Genomic DNA, 20,407 nt, shown 5'->3' with positions numbered 1-20,407 from the left:
ATAACAACAAAGAATAGTCAGAGCTTCAGGAGTTTACTTATTTTGAATATACCACCATTCACGAGAATGATTTTATAGATCCTTATTTATTAATTTGTACAATGTATAATTTGTTTTCTACTTTTAATTAGGCGTGTGGTTATTTTAATTTATAGTGTTAAGAAAAATCAGTCATAGTTTCATTCTACATATTTTCCTAACCCTATTAAAATTAAATTAGATTAAAATAAACTCCATAGCCAACTGACAAGAAGGGGGAAAACTCACTTTTGGTGATCACCATTCCATCTGTTATGTGCCAGTAGCCAGTAGAAACAGATGGTGCTTGTTGATACGTATATAGTTTTTATTTTATTTTGAATATCATATGAGCTTTAATAAGTAATTGTTTTCAATATATTGTTTTATGACTGGAAAACATATACTTATTTTTTAAGGAATTTTGTTACATAAATTTATTTTGAAAAATTAAAAAAAATTATATTGAACGATTTTGTACAACTGCCACACAGTTGCTGGCATTGATTCCTCAGCATAAATCCGAATTTTAGCTTAACAGGTTTTCAAGGTTTGACCTGATTGTCCTAATTAACATTGAATTTAGAATTTTGTTCACGAATAACCATTTTCTCTTTTTATGTAGAAATTACACAGGGAGGCATTCCTTATGTTTCTTCTAACCACATATAGCTAAGTTTATTAATTGTGAAAAAAAGATACATGTTAAATTTAGAGAAAACACACAAATGAATATGTGAAACCCATCTTAGTGATATCAAAGATGTTGAGGTACTGTCTGTTAGTTTGAAATTTAGTTCATTTGTCAAATGAATCATTCTAACCTTGTGAAAATCATCATGAATGTAGCTTCATTGTAAATTAAAATAACCCCAGTGCTAAAGAATTAATTAAAATTTGTTGCATGTTTTCTAGTCCAAATGTTAGTGAAATTACTGAAACATTTAATTATATCTTTTGGATGAATAAACTATTAAAATGATGCTTGGTAGGTAAAAATACTTTATTCCTTTTTAACTTAGATACATTGTCTGTAATACCATGGCACACTCTCTTTGTGGATATTTTATCACCTTCTGTTTTCAATGTACTGGGGCGCCTGGGTGGCTCAGTTACTTGAGCGTCCAGCTTCAGCTCAGGTCATGATCTCACGGTTTGTGAGTTTGAGCCCTGCGTCACGTTCTGTGCTGTCAGCTCAGAGCCTGGAGCTTGTTTCAGATTCTGTGTCTCCCTCTCTCTCTGCTCCTCCCCTGCTTGTGCTCGTGCTCGCTCTCTCTCTCTCTCTCTCTCTCTCTCTCTCTCTCTCTCTCTCTCAAAATTAATAAACATTTAAAAAAAAATGAAAAAATGTACCAGAGGCAGATAAAGAGCTAGGTAGATGTGATCTATGCAACTCAGATTGTCATTGTTCCCTAGGCAATAATAAAATTCTAACAAAATAACAACACAGAAAAAAACCAGAAATATGTCAAGATTTGGAGTGAGGTTCAAAGAAAGAAAAATTTGCAATTGAACCCTCTATCATTGGGAATTCTAGATAATGTATCTGTGTTAAGTTCTAAAGCATATACTTTTTAAATAAAATTCTTCCTTCTTCCACATGCTGTTTTCACCCTGCATATTATTATTATTATTATTATTATTATTATGCTTCTAACATAACATCAGCCTCAATGTATATATATCATGAAATGACCACCCAGTTATGAATATTTCTATATATCTAAGATAGAGCAAGCTTTTGGATAATTGAAATTTGTTGCATGAGTTAAACATGTTTTTGTTATTCCTTTTTGCATCATTTCTCCCTTTTTAACTCTTACCCTTACATTTTCTGATTCTTTCAGGGACACCATGTTTAAGATACCTTATCTGTTGCGATTGTAGGCAGTTATGAATTGTCATTATTACAGTGGCTGCCACTTCATTAAAACTAGGAAAAGAAAACTCTTTCCCTCTCTATCTGCTCCTATCCCATGTGTACATGCATGCGTTATCTCCCTCAAAATAAATAAATATTTAAAAAAAAACCTAGGGGGCAAAAAACAATTTCCAGTATTTCCCTAGTTGGAGGATTTGGTATTGCAAAAAACTGTGTTTGGATTAATTTTTTTTTTAATATTACTGGTGTGATAAATGCCAAAAAAAGAAGATTGCTGTACTTTACTTTGGTACTGGATTCTATTAGTCATTGTACTGTATAGAATGCCAAGTTGGGTAGATTATAGTGTCATTTTAAGGTAATGAAGTCTCCTCTTCATCGGAAGGAAGTTTCTACTTGTTTCAAAATACAAGAATTTTTCCTTTAGGCATCACACTGTTATAATTTATTTAAGTATTCAAGTGGAAATAAGAGATTTGCTTTCTTGTAATAATTTTACTCATTTCTACTTGGGATTATACTATTAACCTTGGATTGCCATGCAAGAAAAATTACTGAATTAAGAGTTGATCTACCTGAGTTTGAAGTTTGCCTTTGTCAGTTATCAGCTGTGTAATCATCAAGTCACTTCTTTGGACTGCTTTTTCAGAGCTCTAAGATGCTGTAATTTCATCTTGTTTATAACACTTCTTTTTTTTTCCTGGCTGGAAATTTTTTATGTTACTTGTGTTTTGTTATTTAAAATTACCACAGGAATACATCAAAGATTACCATTTGGTAATAAGTATACTTAATTTAAAATGACTCTTTTGGGTAATTATAAATATATTCATTTTAAAAATAGCACTTTGCAGTGCCTTGGGTGTCTCAGTCCATTAAGCATTTGACTTCAACTCAGGTCATGATCTCATTGTTCCTGAGTTCTAGCCCCTCGTCTGGCTCTGTGCTGACAGCTTGGAACATGGAGCCTGCTTTGGATTCTGTGTTTCCCTCTCTCTATGCCCACCCCCGACTTAATGCACACATGTGCGTGTGTGCACTCCCTCTCTCTTTCTTTCTCCCCCCCCCCCATCAGAAATAAGTAAATAAACATTTTAAAAAATAGCACTTTAAAAAAATAGCCTGGGTGGAATCTGACTCTTGATTCCTGCTTAGGTCATGATCTCATGGTTCGTGGGATCGAGCCCTGCATCGGGCGCTGCGCTGGAAGTGTGGAGCCTGCTTGGGATTCTGTCTCTCCCTCTCTCTCATGCTCTCTCTCTCTCTCTCTCTCAAAACAATTAAATAAACTTGAAAAAAATAGCACTTTCATAAGACATATACATGGTTAAATAAGAAATTTATTGAGAAATACAACTATGCCATTGTGTGATGGTATCACCTCTTGGCTTTATGCCTTATGATATTAATTACAGTGTGGGTATGAAAAACTTGCAATTGATGCAATCATATGAGAGGTTTAAGGATTTAAAGTATTAATCAGAAATGTTAAATTATTGTATATCTTCAAAAGAATTGCAAACATGAACTTAGGACATTCACATATATATTTCAAAAATTAATTCAATGGTTAGATAATTTAAAAACCTGGTAGTAGTTGACTTCTATGCAAAAAAAGAACCCCAATTACTGGTAGCAGTTTACTACTAGATAAAGAAACAAACTGAATTGCTACTTCATTACCTAAAGATGAGTTGAATGAAGAAAAATAGGGGAATGTGTGAAGGCCTTTTGGGGATTCTTAGATGTTATGGGACTCAAATGAGTAATTTCAATATTTCCCCTTTGATATTGGTTATTTGGATCACCTTATTGAAATGACCTTATTGCATAAATTATGCAAATTAAAAATAGATCAGTAGAGAAGGGAACAGTAATTTATCCTTTTTGTCAGTTGTTTTATCATTTGTATTATCTAGTATAATTATGAGTTTCAATGTACCCACTTATTTGATTAAAACAAATTTATTGAGCTTTAATGTAGTACATGTTGTATTATTTTTAATTAAATCAAGAAAGATGAATAGGACAGGGCTTTTACCAGTTTTGTAATGAATTGTGTCAGAGGACAGAAATTAAAGCATAAAGAACAGGAATGTCACAGAAAGGAAAGATGAATATGTAAAGAGCTAGCTTCAAGGTTATAGGTGAAACCTGGATAAGTGTCAGTATTAAGGACTCTAATTACTAAACACCCACACTCTTCCAAAACTCAATCAGGAGGAAATAGAAAGCTTGAACAGACCCATAACCAGCGAAGAAATTGAATCGGTTATCAAAAATCTCCCAACAAATAAGAGTCCAGGACCAGATGGCTTCCCAGGGGAGTTCTACCAGACGTTTAAAGCAGAGATAATACCTATCCTTCTCAAGCTATTCCAAGAAATAGAAAGGGAAGGAAAACTTCCAGACTCATTCTATGAAGCCAGTATTACTTTGATTCCTAAACCAGACAGAGACCCAGTAAAAAAAGAGAACTACAGGCCAATATCCCTGATGAATATGGATGCAAAAATTCTCAATAAGATACTAGCAAATCGAATTCAACAGCATATAAAAAGAATTATTCACCATGATCAAGTGGGATTCATTCCTGGGATGCAGGGCTGGTTCAACATTCGCAAATCGATCAACGTGATACATCACATTAACAAAAAAAAAGAGAAGAACCATATGATCCTGTCAATCGATGCAGAAAAGGCCTTTGACAAAATCCAGCACCCTTTCTTAATAAAAACCCTTGAGAAAGTCGGGATAGAAGGAACATACTTAAAGATCATAAAAGCCATTTATGAAAAGCCCACAGCTAACATCATCCTCAATGGGGAAAAACTGAGAGCTTTTTCCCTGAGATCAGGAACACGACAGGGATGCCCACTCTCACCGCTGCTGTTTAATATAGTGCTGGAAGTTCTAGCATCAGCAATCAGACAACAAAAGGAAATCAAAGGCATCCAAATTGGCAAAGATGAAGTCAAGCTTTCGCTTTTTGCAGATGACATGATATTATACATGGAAAATCCGATAGACTCCACCAAAAGTCTGCTAGAACTGATACATGAATTCAGCAAAGTTGCCGGATACAAAATCAATGTACAGAAATCAGTTGCATTCTTATACACTAACAATGAAGCAACAGAAAGACAAATAAAGAAACTGATCCCATTCACAATTGCACCAAGAAGCATAAAATACCTAGGAATAAATCTAACCAAAGATGTAAAAGATCTGTATGCTGAAAACTATAGAAAGCTTATGCAGGTAATTGAAGAAGATATAAAGAAATGGAAAGACATTCCCTGCTCATGGATTGGAAGAATAAATATTGTCAAAATGTCAATACTACCCAAAGCTATCTACACATTCAATGCAATCCCAATCAAAATTGCACCAGCATTCTTCTCGAAACTAGAACAAGCAATCCTAAAATTCATATGGAACCACAAAAGGCCCCGAATAGCCAAAGTAATTTTGAAGAAGACCAAAGCAGGAGGCATCACAATCCCAGACTTTAGCCTCTACTACAAAGCTGTCATCATCAAGACAGCATGGTATTGGCATAAAAACAGACACATAGACCAATGGAATCGAATAGAAACCCCAGAACTAGACCCACAAACGTATGGCCAACTCATTTTTGACAAAGCAGGAAAGAACATCCAATGGAAAAAAGACAGTCTCTTTAACAAATGGTGCTGGGAGAACTGGACAGCAACATGCAGAAGGTTGAAACTAGACCACTTTCTCACACCATTCACAAAAATAAACTCAAAATGGATAAAGGACCTGAATGTGAGACAGGAAACCATCAAAACCTTAGAGGAGAAAGCAGGAAAAGACCTCTCTGACCTCAGCCGTAGCAATCTCTTACTCGGCACATCCCCAAAGGCAAGGGAATTAAAAGCAAAAGTGAATTACTGGGACCTTATGAAGATAAAAAGCTTCTGCACAGCAAAGGAAACAACCAACAAAACTAAAAGGCAACCAACGGAATGGGAAAAGATATTTGCAAATGACACATCGGACAAAGGGCTAGTATCCAAAATCTATAAAGAGCTCATCAAACTCCACACCCGAAAAACAAATAACCCAGTGAAGAAATGGGCAGAAAACATGAATAGACACTTCTCTAAAGAAGACATCCGGATGGCCAACAGGCACATGAAAAGATGTTCAACGTCGCTCCTCATCAGGGAAATACAAATCAAAACCACACTCAGATACCACCTCACGCCAGTCAGAGTGGCCAAAATGAAGAAATCAGGAGACTATAGATGCTGGAGAGGATGTGGAGAGACGGGAACCCTCTTGCACTGTTGGTGGGAATGCAAATTGGTGCAGCCGCTCTGGAAAGCAGTGTGGAGGTTCCTCAAAAAATTAAAAATAGACCTACCCTATGACCCAGCAATAGCACTGCTAGGAATTTATCCAAGGGATACAGGAGTACTGATGCATAGGGGCACTTGTACCCCAATGTTTATAGCAGCACTCTCAACAATCGCCAAATTATGGAAAGAGCCTAAATGTCCATCAACTGATGAATGGATAAAGAAATTGTGGTTTATATACACAATGGAATACTACGTGGCAATGAGAAAGAATGAAATATGGCCTTTTGTAGCAACGTGGATGGAACTGGAGAGTGTGATGCTAAGTGAAATAAGCCATACAGAGAAAGACAGATACCATATGGTTTCACTCTTATGTGGATCCTGAGAAACGTAACAGAAACCCATGGGGGAGGGGAAGGGAAAAAAAAAAAAAAAAAGAGGTTAGAGTGGGAGAGAGCCAAAGCATAAGAGACTGTTAAAAACTGAGAACAAACTGAGGGTTGATGGGGGGTGGGAGGGAGGGCAGGGTGGGTGATGGGTATTGAGGAGGGCACCTTTTGGGATGAGCACTGGGTGTTGTATGGAAACCAATTTGACAGTAAATTTCATATATTAAAAAAATAAATAAATAAATAAATAAATAAATAAATAAATAAATAAAAAAAAAAAGGACTCTTCATACTGATGTTCTCAAACTTTAATGTGTGTATAATTTGCTTGCGGATCTTGTTAAAGGGCAGACTCTAATTCAGTATGTTGAAGTGAGCATGAGCTTCTACTTTTCTGGCAAGCTCCCAGGGGATGCCAGCATTTATGGGCCATGACTGATATTTTGAGGAGCAAGGCTCAGTACTGTTTTTTGGAAGTAAGAATGAATATATGTAGGTCCTACTCTTAATTATTTTATCTATCTTAAATTTTTTTATCCATGCATTATTCAACCACTGTTTATTTAGTGCTTACTTAGTACCAGATACTTTGCTTCCTGTGTACCAGAGTTACAAAGGTGAATAATTCATTGACTCTGGCAGTAAATTCAGTCAGTAACTTCAAAGATTTTTTTTCTTTTTTTGTGTATATGTGTGGAGAAAATATATTTTTGTGTTTTCCTTTTTCTTTTTTTTTAAATTTTATTTAAATCCAAGTTGGTTAACATATAGCCTAATACTAGTTTCAGAATAGAATTCAGAATAGAATTTAATGATTCATCACTTACATACAACACCCAGTGTTCATGGCAGCAAGTGCCCTCCTTAATGTGTAGGGCCTGCATTTAAAGCCTTTTCCTGGATATAGTCTTTATTCCATAATGTAATTAGAACATTCTGATTAGCAGTACATATAGTTTATAAATTTACTTCCTTTGAATGACTAATTTAGTCAACGCTTGGTTATCTAGGGGTAGATTAAACAGTATGCAATTGGCAATGTTATTAAATGACAGTGGACTCAGTTTTATGAAGAATTGAAATGAGAGTAATTTAGGAAGACATCAATGTATTGGACATCATTTCTGTTTAGAATTATTGGTACCTGTTCTAATTTGGGAATGTTCCTTGATCTCAACAGTCAGGCAAAATAATTTGTGGGAATGGTGCCTCCATTCTCTTTTAGTCTCTCTAAAGAGCTGTGGTCTGAACATGGGGATTACACATCTACAGGAGGCTGTCCTATGTGAATAAAGATTTTTAACATATTGGCTGCAAATACCATTGTATTTATATTACTTTTTTTATTAAAAAATTTTTTAATGTTTATTTTTGAGAGAGAGTGTGAGCAGGGAAGGAGCAGAGAGACAGACACAGATTCTGAAGCCGGCTCCAGGCGCTGAGCTGGCGGCATAGAGCCCGATAATGGGCTTGAACTCATGACCTGTGAGATCATGACCTGAGCCAAAGTCAGACACTTAACCGACTGAGCCACCCAGGCACTCCATATATTATTTTTGAACATGTAGAGGTCATCTTTGTAATAGTAAATATGTTGTGAAATAATTGATGTAAACTTTCAACTAAATTCGTTTAAAGTAAGTAATTTATACCATGTTTTATTTCACCTAGGATTTGGGGACATCTGAGATCTTTTACTCCCACTTTTTTTATGACAGTTAGAAATTCTTTATATTATACAAACATGTATGTACACACATGAGAATACTAGAAGTAGGAGGAGTCCAGGTGTAGCATTTCAGCTATAGAAGCATATAAGTTACGAAAATTGAAATGCTCTAGATAAATCATAATTGTGTGACATGTATAAAGTGTTGAAAAAAATCATTCTGATTTTGGAGAACTTACTTTTCCTATCAGAAAGTTGTGTAATTTAAAAGTAAAGAACTTGTAAAGTACATTTAATTTGTTATGTTTTTATCTCTCATAGATAAATTGTTAACAAAATATTGCTAGAGGAATACAGTATTAATTAGAAATACTAATTTTCCAAGTCCTTAACTTAAGCAGTAACATTTAACAGAATTTTTTTATTATTATTAATTAAACATTAGATATTTCTGTGGCATCTTTTTTTTCTTAGAGAACCAGAGGACGAAAGCGAAGCTTCATTCCTGAGGAAGAAAAACATGAGGTTGGAATAAGTTAAGCATTTTTTACACAGTCTAAACTTTGAAAAACTTTCTTGCTTAAATTATTTCTTTTTTCCTTATACCCAGATTTTGTTTTATGTTTTGTTTTGTTTTGTTTTCTCTTGTATGGCAGGAAAGAATTCCTAGAGAGAGAAGGCAAAGGCAGTCTGTGTTACAAAAGAAGCCTAAGGCTGAAGATTTGCGAACTGAATGTGCAACTTGCAAGGGAACTGGAGACAATGAAAATCTTGTCAGGTAAATGGGATGCTGAGACTTTGTCTTCAGGGCATTAAGGTTCCATCTTCATCATTTTCTCATCACAGATATAATGGGGGAAAAATCACAGTATAGGGCTTTCTTAAAATCTTATTTAGTGGAAACTGTAGTTCAGAAACATTTCATTCTCTTACTAACCTGCCACACATGGTTATTTTCTGGATTGAGATGTAATTAAGAGTTCAAAATCTGGATTTTGAACACAAGAAACAATTTTCTCTTGACAAGAGCACTTGACAGTGCTCTGTATATAGAGGCCACAAAAACAATTTGATTTAAACACTTAATACTAAGATTATTACTTTATCTCATAAAATAGCAAAATTACTAAGTTGTTACATATTATAAAAGTTGAAATTTATTAGTAATAATGTTAAGACCAACACTTGTTTATTGACAAGAGCTTCATTAGCACTTCCTTACCATTTATCAAAATGAATGTGTTAAATGCTTCTCTCTTATGAAATAAAGAAAAGTGAAAAGATGGCCTAGGTAGATTTTGTTTTTTGTTTTGTTTTCTTCTTTGTTTCTTTGTTTTGATTTGGTACTTTTTTTTTTGTATCAGACATAATGCTAATCAGGAATCTCAGCTGATGTTGCACAGTGGCTATTCCTGAGGGGGCAGAGACTGTTAATTTTAACCTTTTGTTTCTTTTGTTGAGATGAAGAAATTTATTTAAAACCCTAGGTGAGATGGAGGAGTAGGTGGCATGAAAGGAAACCTCATTTAAAAGAGGTATCATTCTTTCAAAGTACAGTAACAAAGAGTCTTTTGGTATGTTAAGGGAACCCTTTCTGATTTCTTTTAAAAATTGTTTTTTGATAAAACACTATGAAATTAACTGAGGGCATAGAAATTAAGTGTTTCAAAAAGAAAAAGGTGTTGAAACATATATTAGTCCTATTAAATGATTTTAAGTATTTGCTTCCAAAATGCTGTCATTTGTCATTAAAAATCAAATTTCTGTTTGTTTTCATTCCTCAAAAACATGCAGTTTTAAATTTTATGAGTTTTTTTTTTTATTCTATCATTAAAGAAGATAAGGAGAAAATAAAAATTCCAGTGAAGAAATGCAAAGTGCTTCAACAAAGTTAAGAAGGTCTATCATATTTGGTCAGTAATTTTTGAAGTAGTACATGTAAGATGTCATGAGCACTCTCCTGAAGATGAAACTCATTTAAATTTAGGGTAGAGTAGTTCCTGTATCAGAAGATACACATGAATAATTCTGACCACAATATAATTTTCTGATTTATGTGAATAAAGAAATCCCAAGCATAAGCATAACATGATGGAGTGCATAAAACTGTAAAAATAAATAAAAGGAAAAAAATCCCATAAAACAGTCTTATATAATGAATAAAAATTCAGTCTAGAGGAATTCCTCTTGGGGTTGAGGGTTGTATTGTGGGATATAATCAATTTGAAACAATAGTTTAAAACATAAAGAGCTGGTTATTCTGTTTTTAATTATTTGAACCTATGTCAATATCAACCCTCTTATTTATTTTTTTCAAGATAGTTGATTCATGACATTTTTGCTGTAGGACCTATACATTTTTACAGGTGTCTATTTATTTTATTTGCTTGGTCATGTGTTTGAAAGAACCTAGGCTATATGTTTAATTTTTAGTTTAAAAACCACTTTATAGCAAGAGCAAGTCCAACACATCATATCATAGTTGTCATAAAAAAAAGTAGGCACCATCTTCCTTCATTTATAGCTGAAATTTTTAAAATAGTATTAGGCTTTCCTATCACTTATTTAATTAGTTTCGCCTATAAAATTTCCTTTCCTAATTGCATTATTATAACTTGCCAGAGTCTGGAATTTGGTGGAAAGTCTCCTGGAAGGTAAAGATATTTTTGTTACTCTAGAAATAATGAATATACAAAGTCTTCTTCCTTGATTTTGCCTTGTTAAGAAGATAACATCACAGTTTTTCTGCAAAGGTTTTAAAGAGGTAATGAAGAGGGAATTAAATGTTTTATAAATATTATATAGTAATGTTTTTGAGGACAAAATAAACTGGATATAAAGCAGTGCCATAAAATGTTTTATGGTTATAATGTGAATCTTCTGTAAAAAAGAAATACATATTCAATTTAAGCACTGTTGCTCTTGAGTTAAAGAAGAATTTTATTTTATGTAGAATTTCATGTGTTTTTTAAAAAGATAATCGTATAAGCTATTATCTGCCATTTCCCTTAACATCTCTTTTATTTTGTAATTGGCACCATTATTGTTTGCAAATCATTCCCACAAAGGTTCACACTTTTATGATTAAGTTGCATATTAAATATTGTGTACACATGCTATTTTTTAACTTTAATTTTAAGACATTTTAAATGAAACTTTATTTTTCCCAAAGATATATTTCAGTGCTTAGTCAGAGATACATTAAACTTATTATGTCTGTTAGGTTCTCTTATAAAATTAAACTTCTTGGGTGGTAATTTAATAGTCTTTTGCTGAATATATTTTCTCAAGTTCCTTTGAACTAATGTATATGACTCACTAGAACCTGCTGTTTAGCAGCTTTGATTTTGAAACCACACTTCTCTATGTAATTCAGGCTATATAAAAAATTCTTTCCTAATTATTTTCTTGCTTTTTCAGTTATTGTATATGTGTATATGTGAATTTACATGTGGAATTTTTTAATATCATTGGAAATTGAGTTCAGTTAATCAGTTAACTGTAATATTAGTTTCCAACTGTTATTTTCAGTTTGCCTCTAAGTTTTTCTCAGGTCTTTGACAAGTAATTTACCATTTCTGTGTCTCAGTTTTTTCCCTCTATTGTACATGATCAAAATTATACTCTTTTCCATTAGGGACTTATATAAATAACTACTGAGTGATCCTATTTTTTCCATATAAAATAGTAGGATAGTGGTATTATTTAGTAATACAAAGGATACATATATGCGGGCTCTGAAATAAGGGTTCCAGTTGGTAAATATGTTGCGGTAATAATACATGCTTATTTTTTGCTTTTCAGAAAATGTGCACGTCCTGTTTTTGTATCTAATTATTTCTAGAATATGGGGGACAGAAAACTTGAATTTGTTGAAACATGTTCTCTAAAATAATTAGACTGAACTATTTGCACTAGACATGAAGAATCTGAAAATGATCAAAGTCTTAAAGAGAAGGATGGTTTATAGTATCTTACAAATTTTTTAAAAATACTACTTCCTTTTTGGCATTTGCTTTTAACATTTAATTAAAAATTATGTGGGAAGTTTCCAATTAAAATGTATTTTTTTTTTTTATGCTACTGAGGGCTAAGACCAAAATGAAATTCTGTTTTGAAATTGTGAAGTCTTTTTAGGCATTTATCTCTTTGTAATGGATGTTCTTTGTTCTAGGTAGTTATGGCCCACGCAGTGATCTAGTATTTGTTTTTGTTTCCACATTTCTGGCACATTTAATACTCAGTAAATGCTTGGTAAATGAATGACTACTTCATAATAACTAATGACTGATTATTCTTTGCTGAATTAATTTAAAAAATGTATACTGTTACAATTTATTCCTAGAACAAATTCGTCATTAAATAGAAGTATTTGGTGAAAATATTTAAAAGCCTTAATAAAGGAGGATTGCTTTTATGTCATTAAAGAATAGGGGATTATTTGTTTCTGTGTATTAGGGAAGGAGATAGGAACTACAGACTTGAGATTAGTTAGTTGATGCATCAGTGTAATAATAGAAATGAAGTGATCCCTCTTCTTGATCATATTTGACTTGCAAAAGATAGATTTTTAGATATAGGTGGGCCTTTCTTTAAGTCTTCATTAAACTATCAAATTAAGAATAAGACCAAATTTTTAGACCTCAAATTTTACTTTAACTGTGCAAACTCAGTGTGACACATTTTATTACTTAATGGGAGATAGGAGAGAGGAAAAAGGTTTCTAAAACTAAGAACCCTAGAATCCATTGTCGCCTTGAATAGCATCTTTAATTTTATCTCATATTGTTGCTGTTACTCAGACACATTGAGTGTAGGAAATGATCTATGAAGCTATTTCACTTTTATAGCTATGTCCACACTATTAAACGCTTATTACTATATTCTCCTTGAGTATATGGCAAATTACATAGATATTTAACCATTTTAGTTATGAGATGAGGATGTTTGTTTGGTCTCTTAACAATATTATTAGCACTTTTATTTAGTTCCCATTTTAAACATCTGGATTCTGAGTGTTCCCCCCGAAACTAAATTTAATTGTATCATAAGCTGTTGGAACACCAACAAGAATTTATATTTATCAGATTTGTATTTCAAATATTAGTCTTTGATTACTCAGATGCTTTTAAATTACCTGTTTTGTTCTAACATAGATGGAGGCTTATTAGATTGCCTGTGTCATAGTTGAGAAGGTGTTTTCTCGTAGAGATTTTATTAGACTGGAGAGTAAAGCTAAGATTAGTTACAACTTCAGTTACTATATTCATGGGACATCGGTTTGCTGAAAATGGATTGTTTTAAATTACTTAAAAAAATGAAACCTGGTGTTATTTTTTAAGAACAGTTGAGATTACAGCTGATAGATTTCTTAAAACAAATAGCATGTATTATTTTATTTTGATTACATACTTGTTTATTATTTCTTGTGCAATTTATCACATAATAATTCTTAATGATAAAATTTGCATACTCATGTAGGAGTTTCATGATTGTAAGTGATGGTGTAAATATATATTATTTGGATACTTATGAATTAAAACTTAGAAACAACTACAAGTTTTAAAATGATTTGTGTCTTCTAATTTCAAATGTATTAAAAACAGACATTCCTGTACAAAGACATTTCTGTACAAACTTCTGTTTTTATTCTTTGCCTCTATCAGCAATTACAAGGATAAGTTTTAGGTTTTTGTTTTACTTGTTTTGTATTCCTGAGTCAGTGGTTAGTACCATTGAATTACTGTATTCTAAAGGACTATTTCTAAAACTTGGATTTTAATATTTATTTCAGTTATATGTGGTAAAATGTATCCTCTCGTGTCACCCTGACAGCTGACAGCCTTTGTGTTATACCGCTTTCTTCAAGTTTGGCTGTTACTCTCTCTGGTATATATTTAACTTGGCTTTTCACTCTTGAAAGTATAACCATCTTGAAGGCATAGTCTCTGTTTCACTTACCCTCATAAACCTTTATGTTCTCGCTCCAAGTTACTGAACACCAACCCCCACCCTCACCAACCATGATGGTTAGTGGCTGACACACTTCATAGGAAGTTGTATTATGGAATCATTGCCAGGATATTAAATCTGACTAATTGTTATGTTAGATTTAATATAAAAGACAAAGAGCAGCATACAAAGATTTCTCAGAAGACATATGGACTTCCTGTACTCTTGGCTTGAAGAAATAATGCTGCCTAACTCCTTTAACAGGGTTCACATCAAAAGAGAAGAAAGTCTGGCATTCTAAATCCAGACTGATGAAGCTTTAGGAATTAAATGTAAACAAGGAACATAATTATGAACTCTGAACCTTTATTTTCTTAGATATTTAACTGTTCTTTTATTTTTATATATAATTTTAATAACGATTATAGAAACAGTTGCTTTTGAAGGAAATTCTGATATGATTAGTGAATAATATCTAATACTGAAGCAAGATTAAAATTCAGTAAAATTAGAACACCTATTTTTGTCACTTTCTGGAGTGTTTAACATAATTACGTCTTTATTTTGAGAAATACTAATCTCCATTTTGTTTAGTACACAGTTGATTTTAACTTTTGAAATCTTTTACAAAGGTATTGCTTTATGAGATCATCTTTAGTAATGAAAGCTTAATTTATTATTCTTGAAAACATGGTGGTTTAATTGTGTTAACTTTTAAAAAGCTACTTAATTGGATAAGCTTAATACTACACATAAAACTCTATAAGAATGCAAATAGTTAATACATGAATAATACTAGAATGTATAAAGAATTCAGTCTGATTATTGATTAACAAAGATGTTTTTCTTTCCTTTATTATCAAAGATAAGTAGGAAAAAAGGGAGCATATATATTGCAATTATTTAAAGTTTTAAAATATATTATCCTTTATGATATATTTTTAAAAGTAGATATTTTTTGAATTTGAATGTAGACAACAGAAAATTAAAAGTTAAAAAAGTGGCTCTACCTAAATAGAAACTTAATCATACATGTTTTGTTTCAGTGTTTTAAAATCTAGACTATGTCAACTACATAGACAAACAACAATTTAATGTCCCTAAAATTGTGAATTCTGAAGTAATAATGAAATGATCAAACAAGCTTAAACAGTTTCACGGAAATATTGTGTCCATATTAAAATTTATTTAAAAGTGTCATGTCCGTTAGTTCTCTGTTTGCTTGAGTTTAGAATATATAGGAAAATGTTCCATAATTGCTAACCCAAACAACTACGATATGTGAATTTAGTAAGTTCGTGTGTGTGTGTGTGTGTGTGTGTGTGTGTGTGTGTGTGTGTGTGTATGGTCTGTTACATACAATGGAATGCATAAATGTTAAGTGAATAAATTGATGACTTTTAACAAAAGCATGTACTCCTATAACCCCCCCATTTCTAACACGATCTGGAACATTTTCATCACTTCCAAAAATTGTGCTGTTTTCCAGTCAGTCATTCTTTCCAAAGGCACCTACTTTTCTATTTTTCAAACTTATGTTACTTTTTCTTTTCCTCTTGTAGAATTTCATATGAATTATATGTTAATTTTTATTTGATATCAGCTGTTTCTAATGGGTATGTGAAGGAATCCCACTGTGATTTTAATTTGTATTATTCTGATATATATTGATATATAGGGATGTTGATAGGCAAGTCAGTTAATCTCTGTGGATCTCTGTCTTCTTATTTTAGGGGAAGAATTTAGGCTATATCATATCTGAGGTCTAACACACTAGCTCCGATAATCAAAAATTATATGATATTCCAAGTCCCCAAGTCCATACTGCTTATTTGTTTACATTCTCTCACAAGCCCTCCATGGAAACACATTCTGTCAGTAACATTTCTCTCTAGGCTACTCTGTATGTAGAATGTAATTATGTTTTCTTCAGTCTCAAAAAAAAAAAAAAAATCTCTTAGAGTGAAAGCTGTTTTCATGTTGTGGTGTCTCATTTACCTAAATAGGAGGGGAAAGTAATTTAATTCACAACTCCATCTTTCATTGATAAATAGCAAATACTTCTTTTCTTTTTAAAAAATAAATATACTGAGATCCAGTGTTCGAACTGCAAAATCAGCCATTATAAGTGTAGAGCATAATAATGACTTTTACTACATTTGTTAAGTGATTTGCTATCACTAAAATCCAGTTTTACAATATTTCCATCACCTCAAAAACTTCTATGCCTGTTTACTGTCAAACCTAGTTTCCACCTTCAGCCTTAGGCAACCTCTGCCAACATTTCCCTACCAGTTCCTCATAGCCTATTTACTTTCCTGTCCTGCTCTTTTCATCTTAATATTACCATTATACATATTTCTTGTTACAGATTTTTTTTAAAATTTTTTTTCCTAAAGGCAACAAAGATTCTTTTTCTGATCCAAGCTTTAGTCAGTCTCCTGAACCTCCTCCTAGGCTCATCTGTGCACTTCTTTGTAAAACACAGGTTTAGCAAGAACTCTGCTAAGTCACTTTTATTTTTTAATCTTTAACATTAGTTTTTATTTTTGTAATGTTTTTCTCATACAAATAATTTTTACCTCTCAGTTAATCTCACCTTTTCACTCAATTTCAGGTATTGTCCTGAATTTCTGGCCTCCAAGATCTCTTCATTTTAATGCTGTTTTAATCCTGTTGTGGTTTTTTTTGTTTAATTTTTTTATTGAAGTATAATTAGCATATAGTGTTATTATATTAGTTTCAGCTGTGTAATATAATGATTTAACAATTCTATAAATTACTCAGTGTTCATCACAGTAAGTATACTGTTAATCCTCTTTATCTGTTTCACTTATCCCTCCACCCACCTCCCCTTTGGCAGCCACCAGTTTGTTCTCTATATTTAAGAATCTGCTTTTTTATTTGCCCTTTTTTCTTTGTCTCATCATTTGTTTTGTTTCTTAAACTCCATGCATGAATGAAATCGTACTCCACTTGTCTTTCTCTAACTTATTTCACTTAACACAGTATCCTCTGGCTCCATCCAGTTTGTTCCAAATGTCAAGATCTCATTCTTTTTTATGGCTGAGTACTAATCCAGTGTATGTGCACACACATACACACCATCTCTTCTTTTTTTTTTTTTTTTTAAAATTTTTTTTTTCAACGTTTTTTATTTATTTTTGGGACAGAGAGAGAGACAGAGCATGAACGGGGGAGGGGCAGAGAGAGAGGGAGACACAGAATCGGAAACAGGCTCCAGGCTCCGAGCCATCGGCCCAGAGCCTGACGCGGGGCTCGAACTCACGGACCGCGAGATCGTGACCTGGCTGAAGTCGGACGCTTAACCGACTGCGCCACCCAGGCGCCCCACACACCATCTCTTCTTTATCCATTCATTTGTCAGTGGACACTTAAATACTTAACTTGCTTCCACATCTTGTCTATTGCAAATGATGCTGCCATAAATATAGGGGAGGATATATCTTTGAATTCATGTTTTTGTTTTCTTTGGGTAAATACTCAGTGGTGGAATTATTGGATAATATTGTTTTTAATTTTTTGAGGAACCTCCATATTGTTTTCCAGGGTGGCTGCACCAGTTTACATTCCCACCAACAGGGCAAGAGGATTCCTTTTCTTCTACATTCTTGTAACACTTGTTTCCTTGGTTTTTGATTTTAGCCTTTCTGACAGGTGTGAGGTGACACCTCATTGTAGTTTTTTTTTTAATTATTTTTTAAACATTCATTTTTGAGAGACACAGAGAGACAGAGCATGAATGGGGGAAGGGCAGAGAGAGAGACACACACACACAGAATTCAAAGCAAGATCCAGACTCTGAGCTGTCAGCACAGAGCCCGACATGGGGCTTGAACTCACTAACCGCGAGATCATGACCCAAGCCAAAGTCGGATGCTTAACTGACTGAGCCACCCAGGCACCCCTCATTGTAGTTTTCATTAGCATTTTGCTGATGATGAGTGATGTTGAACATCTTTTCATGTGTCTGTCAGTCACGTGGATGTATTCTTTGGAGAAATGTCTGTTGATGTCTTGTGCCCATTTTTTGATTGGATTTTTTTGGTGTGTTAACTTTTATAAGTTCTTTATATAGTTTAGATATTGACCCCTTATCAGATGTATTATTTGCAAATATCTTCTCCTATCCATAGGTTGCCTTATGCTTTTGTTGATAGTTTCCTTTACTGAAGAAAAGCCCTTTTTTTTTTTTTTGGTGCAGTCCCAAGTAGTTAAATTTTGCTTTTGTTTCTCTTGCCTGAGGAGACATACCCAGAAAAATGTTGCTAAGGCTGACGTAAAAGAAACTACTCCCAATGTTTTTATCTAGGAGTTTTATGGTTTCAGGTCTCATATTTAGCTCTTTAATCCATATTAAGTTTATTTATTTTTTTTTTGTTCAACTTTTTTTTTTTTTTTTTTTTTTTTTTTTTGGGACAGAGAGAGACAGAGCATGAACGGGGGAGGGGCAGAGAGAGAGGGAGACACAGAATCGGAAACAGGCTCCAGGCTCCGAGCCATCAGCCCAGAGCCTGACGCGGGGCTCGAACTCACGGACCACGAGATCGTGACCTGGCTGAAGTCGGACGCTTAACCGACTGCGCCACCCAGGCGCCCCCATATTAAGTTTATTTTTGTGCATAGTGTAAGAAAATGGTCTAGTTTTCAGTTTTGTTTTATACGTAGCTGTCCAGTTTTTCCCAGCACCATTTGTTGAAAAGCCTATCTTTTCTCCATTATATATTCTCATCTCTTTTTGTTGTGGTTTAACTACCCAGTTATGGTTGGGTTTATATCTGTTCTCTATTCTGTTCCATCGATCTATGTGTCTGTTTTTGTGCCAGTACTATATTGTTATGATTACAGCTTTGTGGTATAATTTGTAATCTGGAATTGTGGTACTCCCAGCTTTGTTTTTCTGTCTCAGGATTGCTTTGGCTCTTCAGGGTCTTTTGTGGTTCCATACAAATTTTAGGATTGTTTGTTCTAGTCCTGTGACAAATGTTGGTATTTTGATAGTGATTGCATTAAATCTGTAGATTGTTTTGGGTAGATTGCTTTATGAACATTTAAATAATGTTGGTTCTTCCAATTCATGGGCATGGAATATCTTTTCATTTGTGTCATCTTCAATTTCTTTCATGGATTTTTTTTCCATTAATTACTTTTCATTCATTTGTTTTTATTTTTTTTTATTTAAAATTTTTTTTCATTTACATCCAAGTTATTATAGCATATACTGCATCGTTGATTTCAGGGGTAGATTCCTTAATGCTCCTTACCCATTTAGCTCATTCCCCCTCCCACAACCCCTCCAGTAACCTTCTGTTTGTTCTCCATATTTTAAGAGTCTCTGATGTTTTGTCCCCCTCCCTGGTTTTATATTATTTTTGCTTCCCTTCCCTTGTGTTCATCTGTTGTGGATCTTAAAGTCCTCATATGAGTGAAGTCATATGATAGTTGTCTTTCTCTGACTAATTTTGCTTAGCATAGTACCCTCTAGTTCCACCCATGTAGTTGCAAATGGCAAGATTTCATTCTTTTTGATTGTTGAATAATATGCCATTGTGTGTGTGTATATGTGTATGTGTGTGTGTATGTATATATACACACACACACACATATATATACACGTATATATACGTATACACACACACACACATATATATGTATATGTGTGTGTGTGTGTGTGTGTATATATATATATATATATATGTATAAAACTTCTTTTTTTTTTTTTTAATTTTTTTTCAACGTTTTTTATTTATTTTTGGGACAGAGAGAGACAGAGCATGAACAGGGGAGGTGCAGAGAGAGGGAGACACAGAATCGGAAACAGGCTCCAGGCTCCGAGCCATCAGCCCAGAGCCTGACGCGGGGCTCAAACTCACGGACCGCGAGATCGTGACCTGGCTGAAGTCGGACGCTTAACCGACTGCGCCACCCAGGCGCCCCTAAAACTTCTTTATCCATTCATCCATTGATGGACATTTGGGCTCCTTCCATACATTGGCTTAGTTGATAGTGCTCCTATAAACATTGGGGTGCATGTGCCCCTTCAAAACAGCATACCTGTATCCCTTGGATAAATACCTAGTAGTGCGATTGCTGGACCGTAGGGTAGTCCTATTTTTAAATTTTTGAGGAACCTCCATACTGTCTT

At 33.6% G+C, this 20,407-nt stretch overlaps 1 protein-coding gene across 6 annotated transcripts in view; it reads left to right on the top strand.

Annotated features, from left to right (window-relative positions):
• PHF14 (PHD finger protein 14) overlaps positions 1 to 20,407 on the top strand; it is a 214,800-nt gene that overhangs the window by 91,480 nt on the left and 102,913 nt on the right. For 5 of the 6 annotated variants that reach the window (XR_009260448.1, XM_058724985.1, XM_058724983.1 and 2 more), the window contains 2 exons: positions 8,764 to 8,814; positions 8,946 to 9,067. Coding sequence is in view for 5 of the 6 variants with exons in the window: in XM_058724985.1 (XP_058580968.1) it covers positions 8,764 to 8,814; positions 8,946 to 9,067 (173 nt within the window). In the remaining variant the exon portion in view is untranslated. Of the gene's footprint in view, positions 1 to 8,763; positions 8,815 to 8,945; positions 9,068 to 12,093; positions 15,439 to 20,407 lie in introns of those variants that run through there. The other variant, XM_058724986.1, reaches the window with a different exon arrangement.

The sequence above is a fragment of the Neofelis nebulosa genome, chromosome 4 (genome assembly GCF_028018385.1).
Source record: "Neofelis nebulosa isolate mNeoNeb1 chromosome 4, mNeoNeb1.pri, whole genome shotgun sequence".
Lineage (NCBI taxonomy): Eukaryota > Metazoa > Chordata > Mammalia > Carnivora > Felidae > Neofelis > Neofelis nebulosa.
Note: the sequence above shows the minus strand (reverse complement) of the source record. Positions and strands in the feature narration are given on the sequence as shown.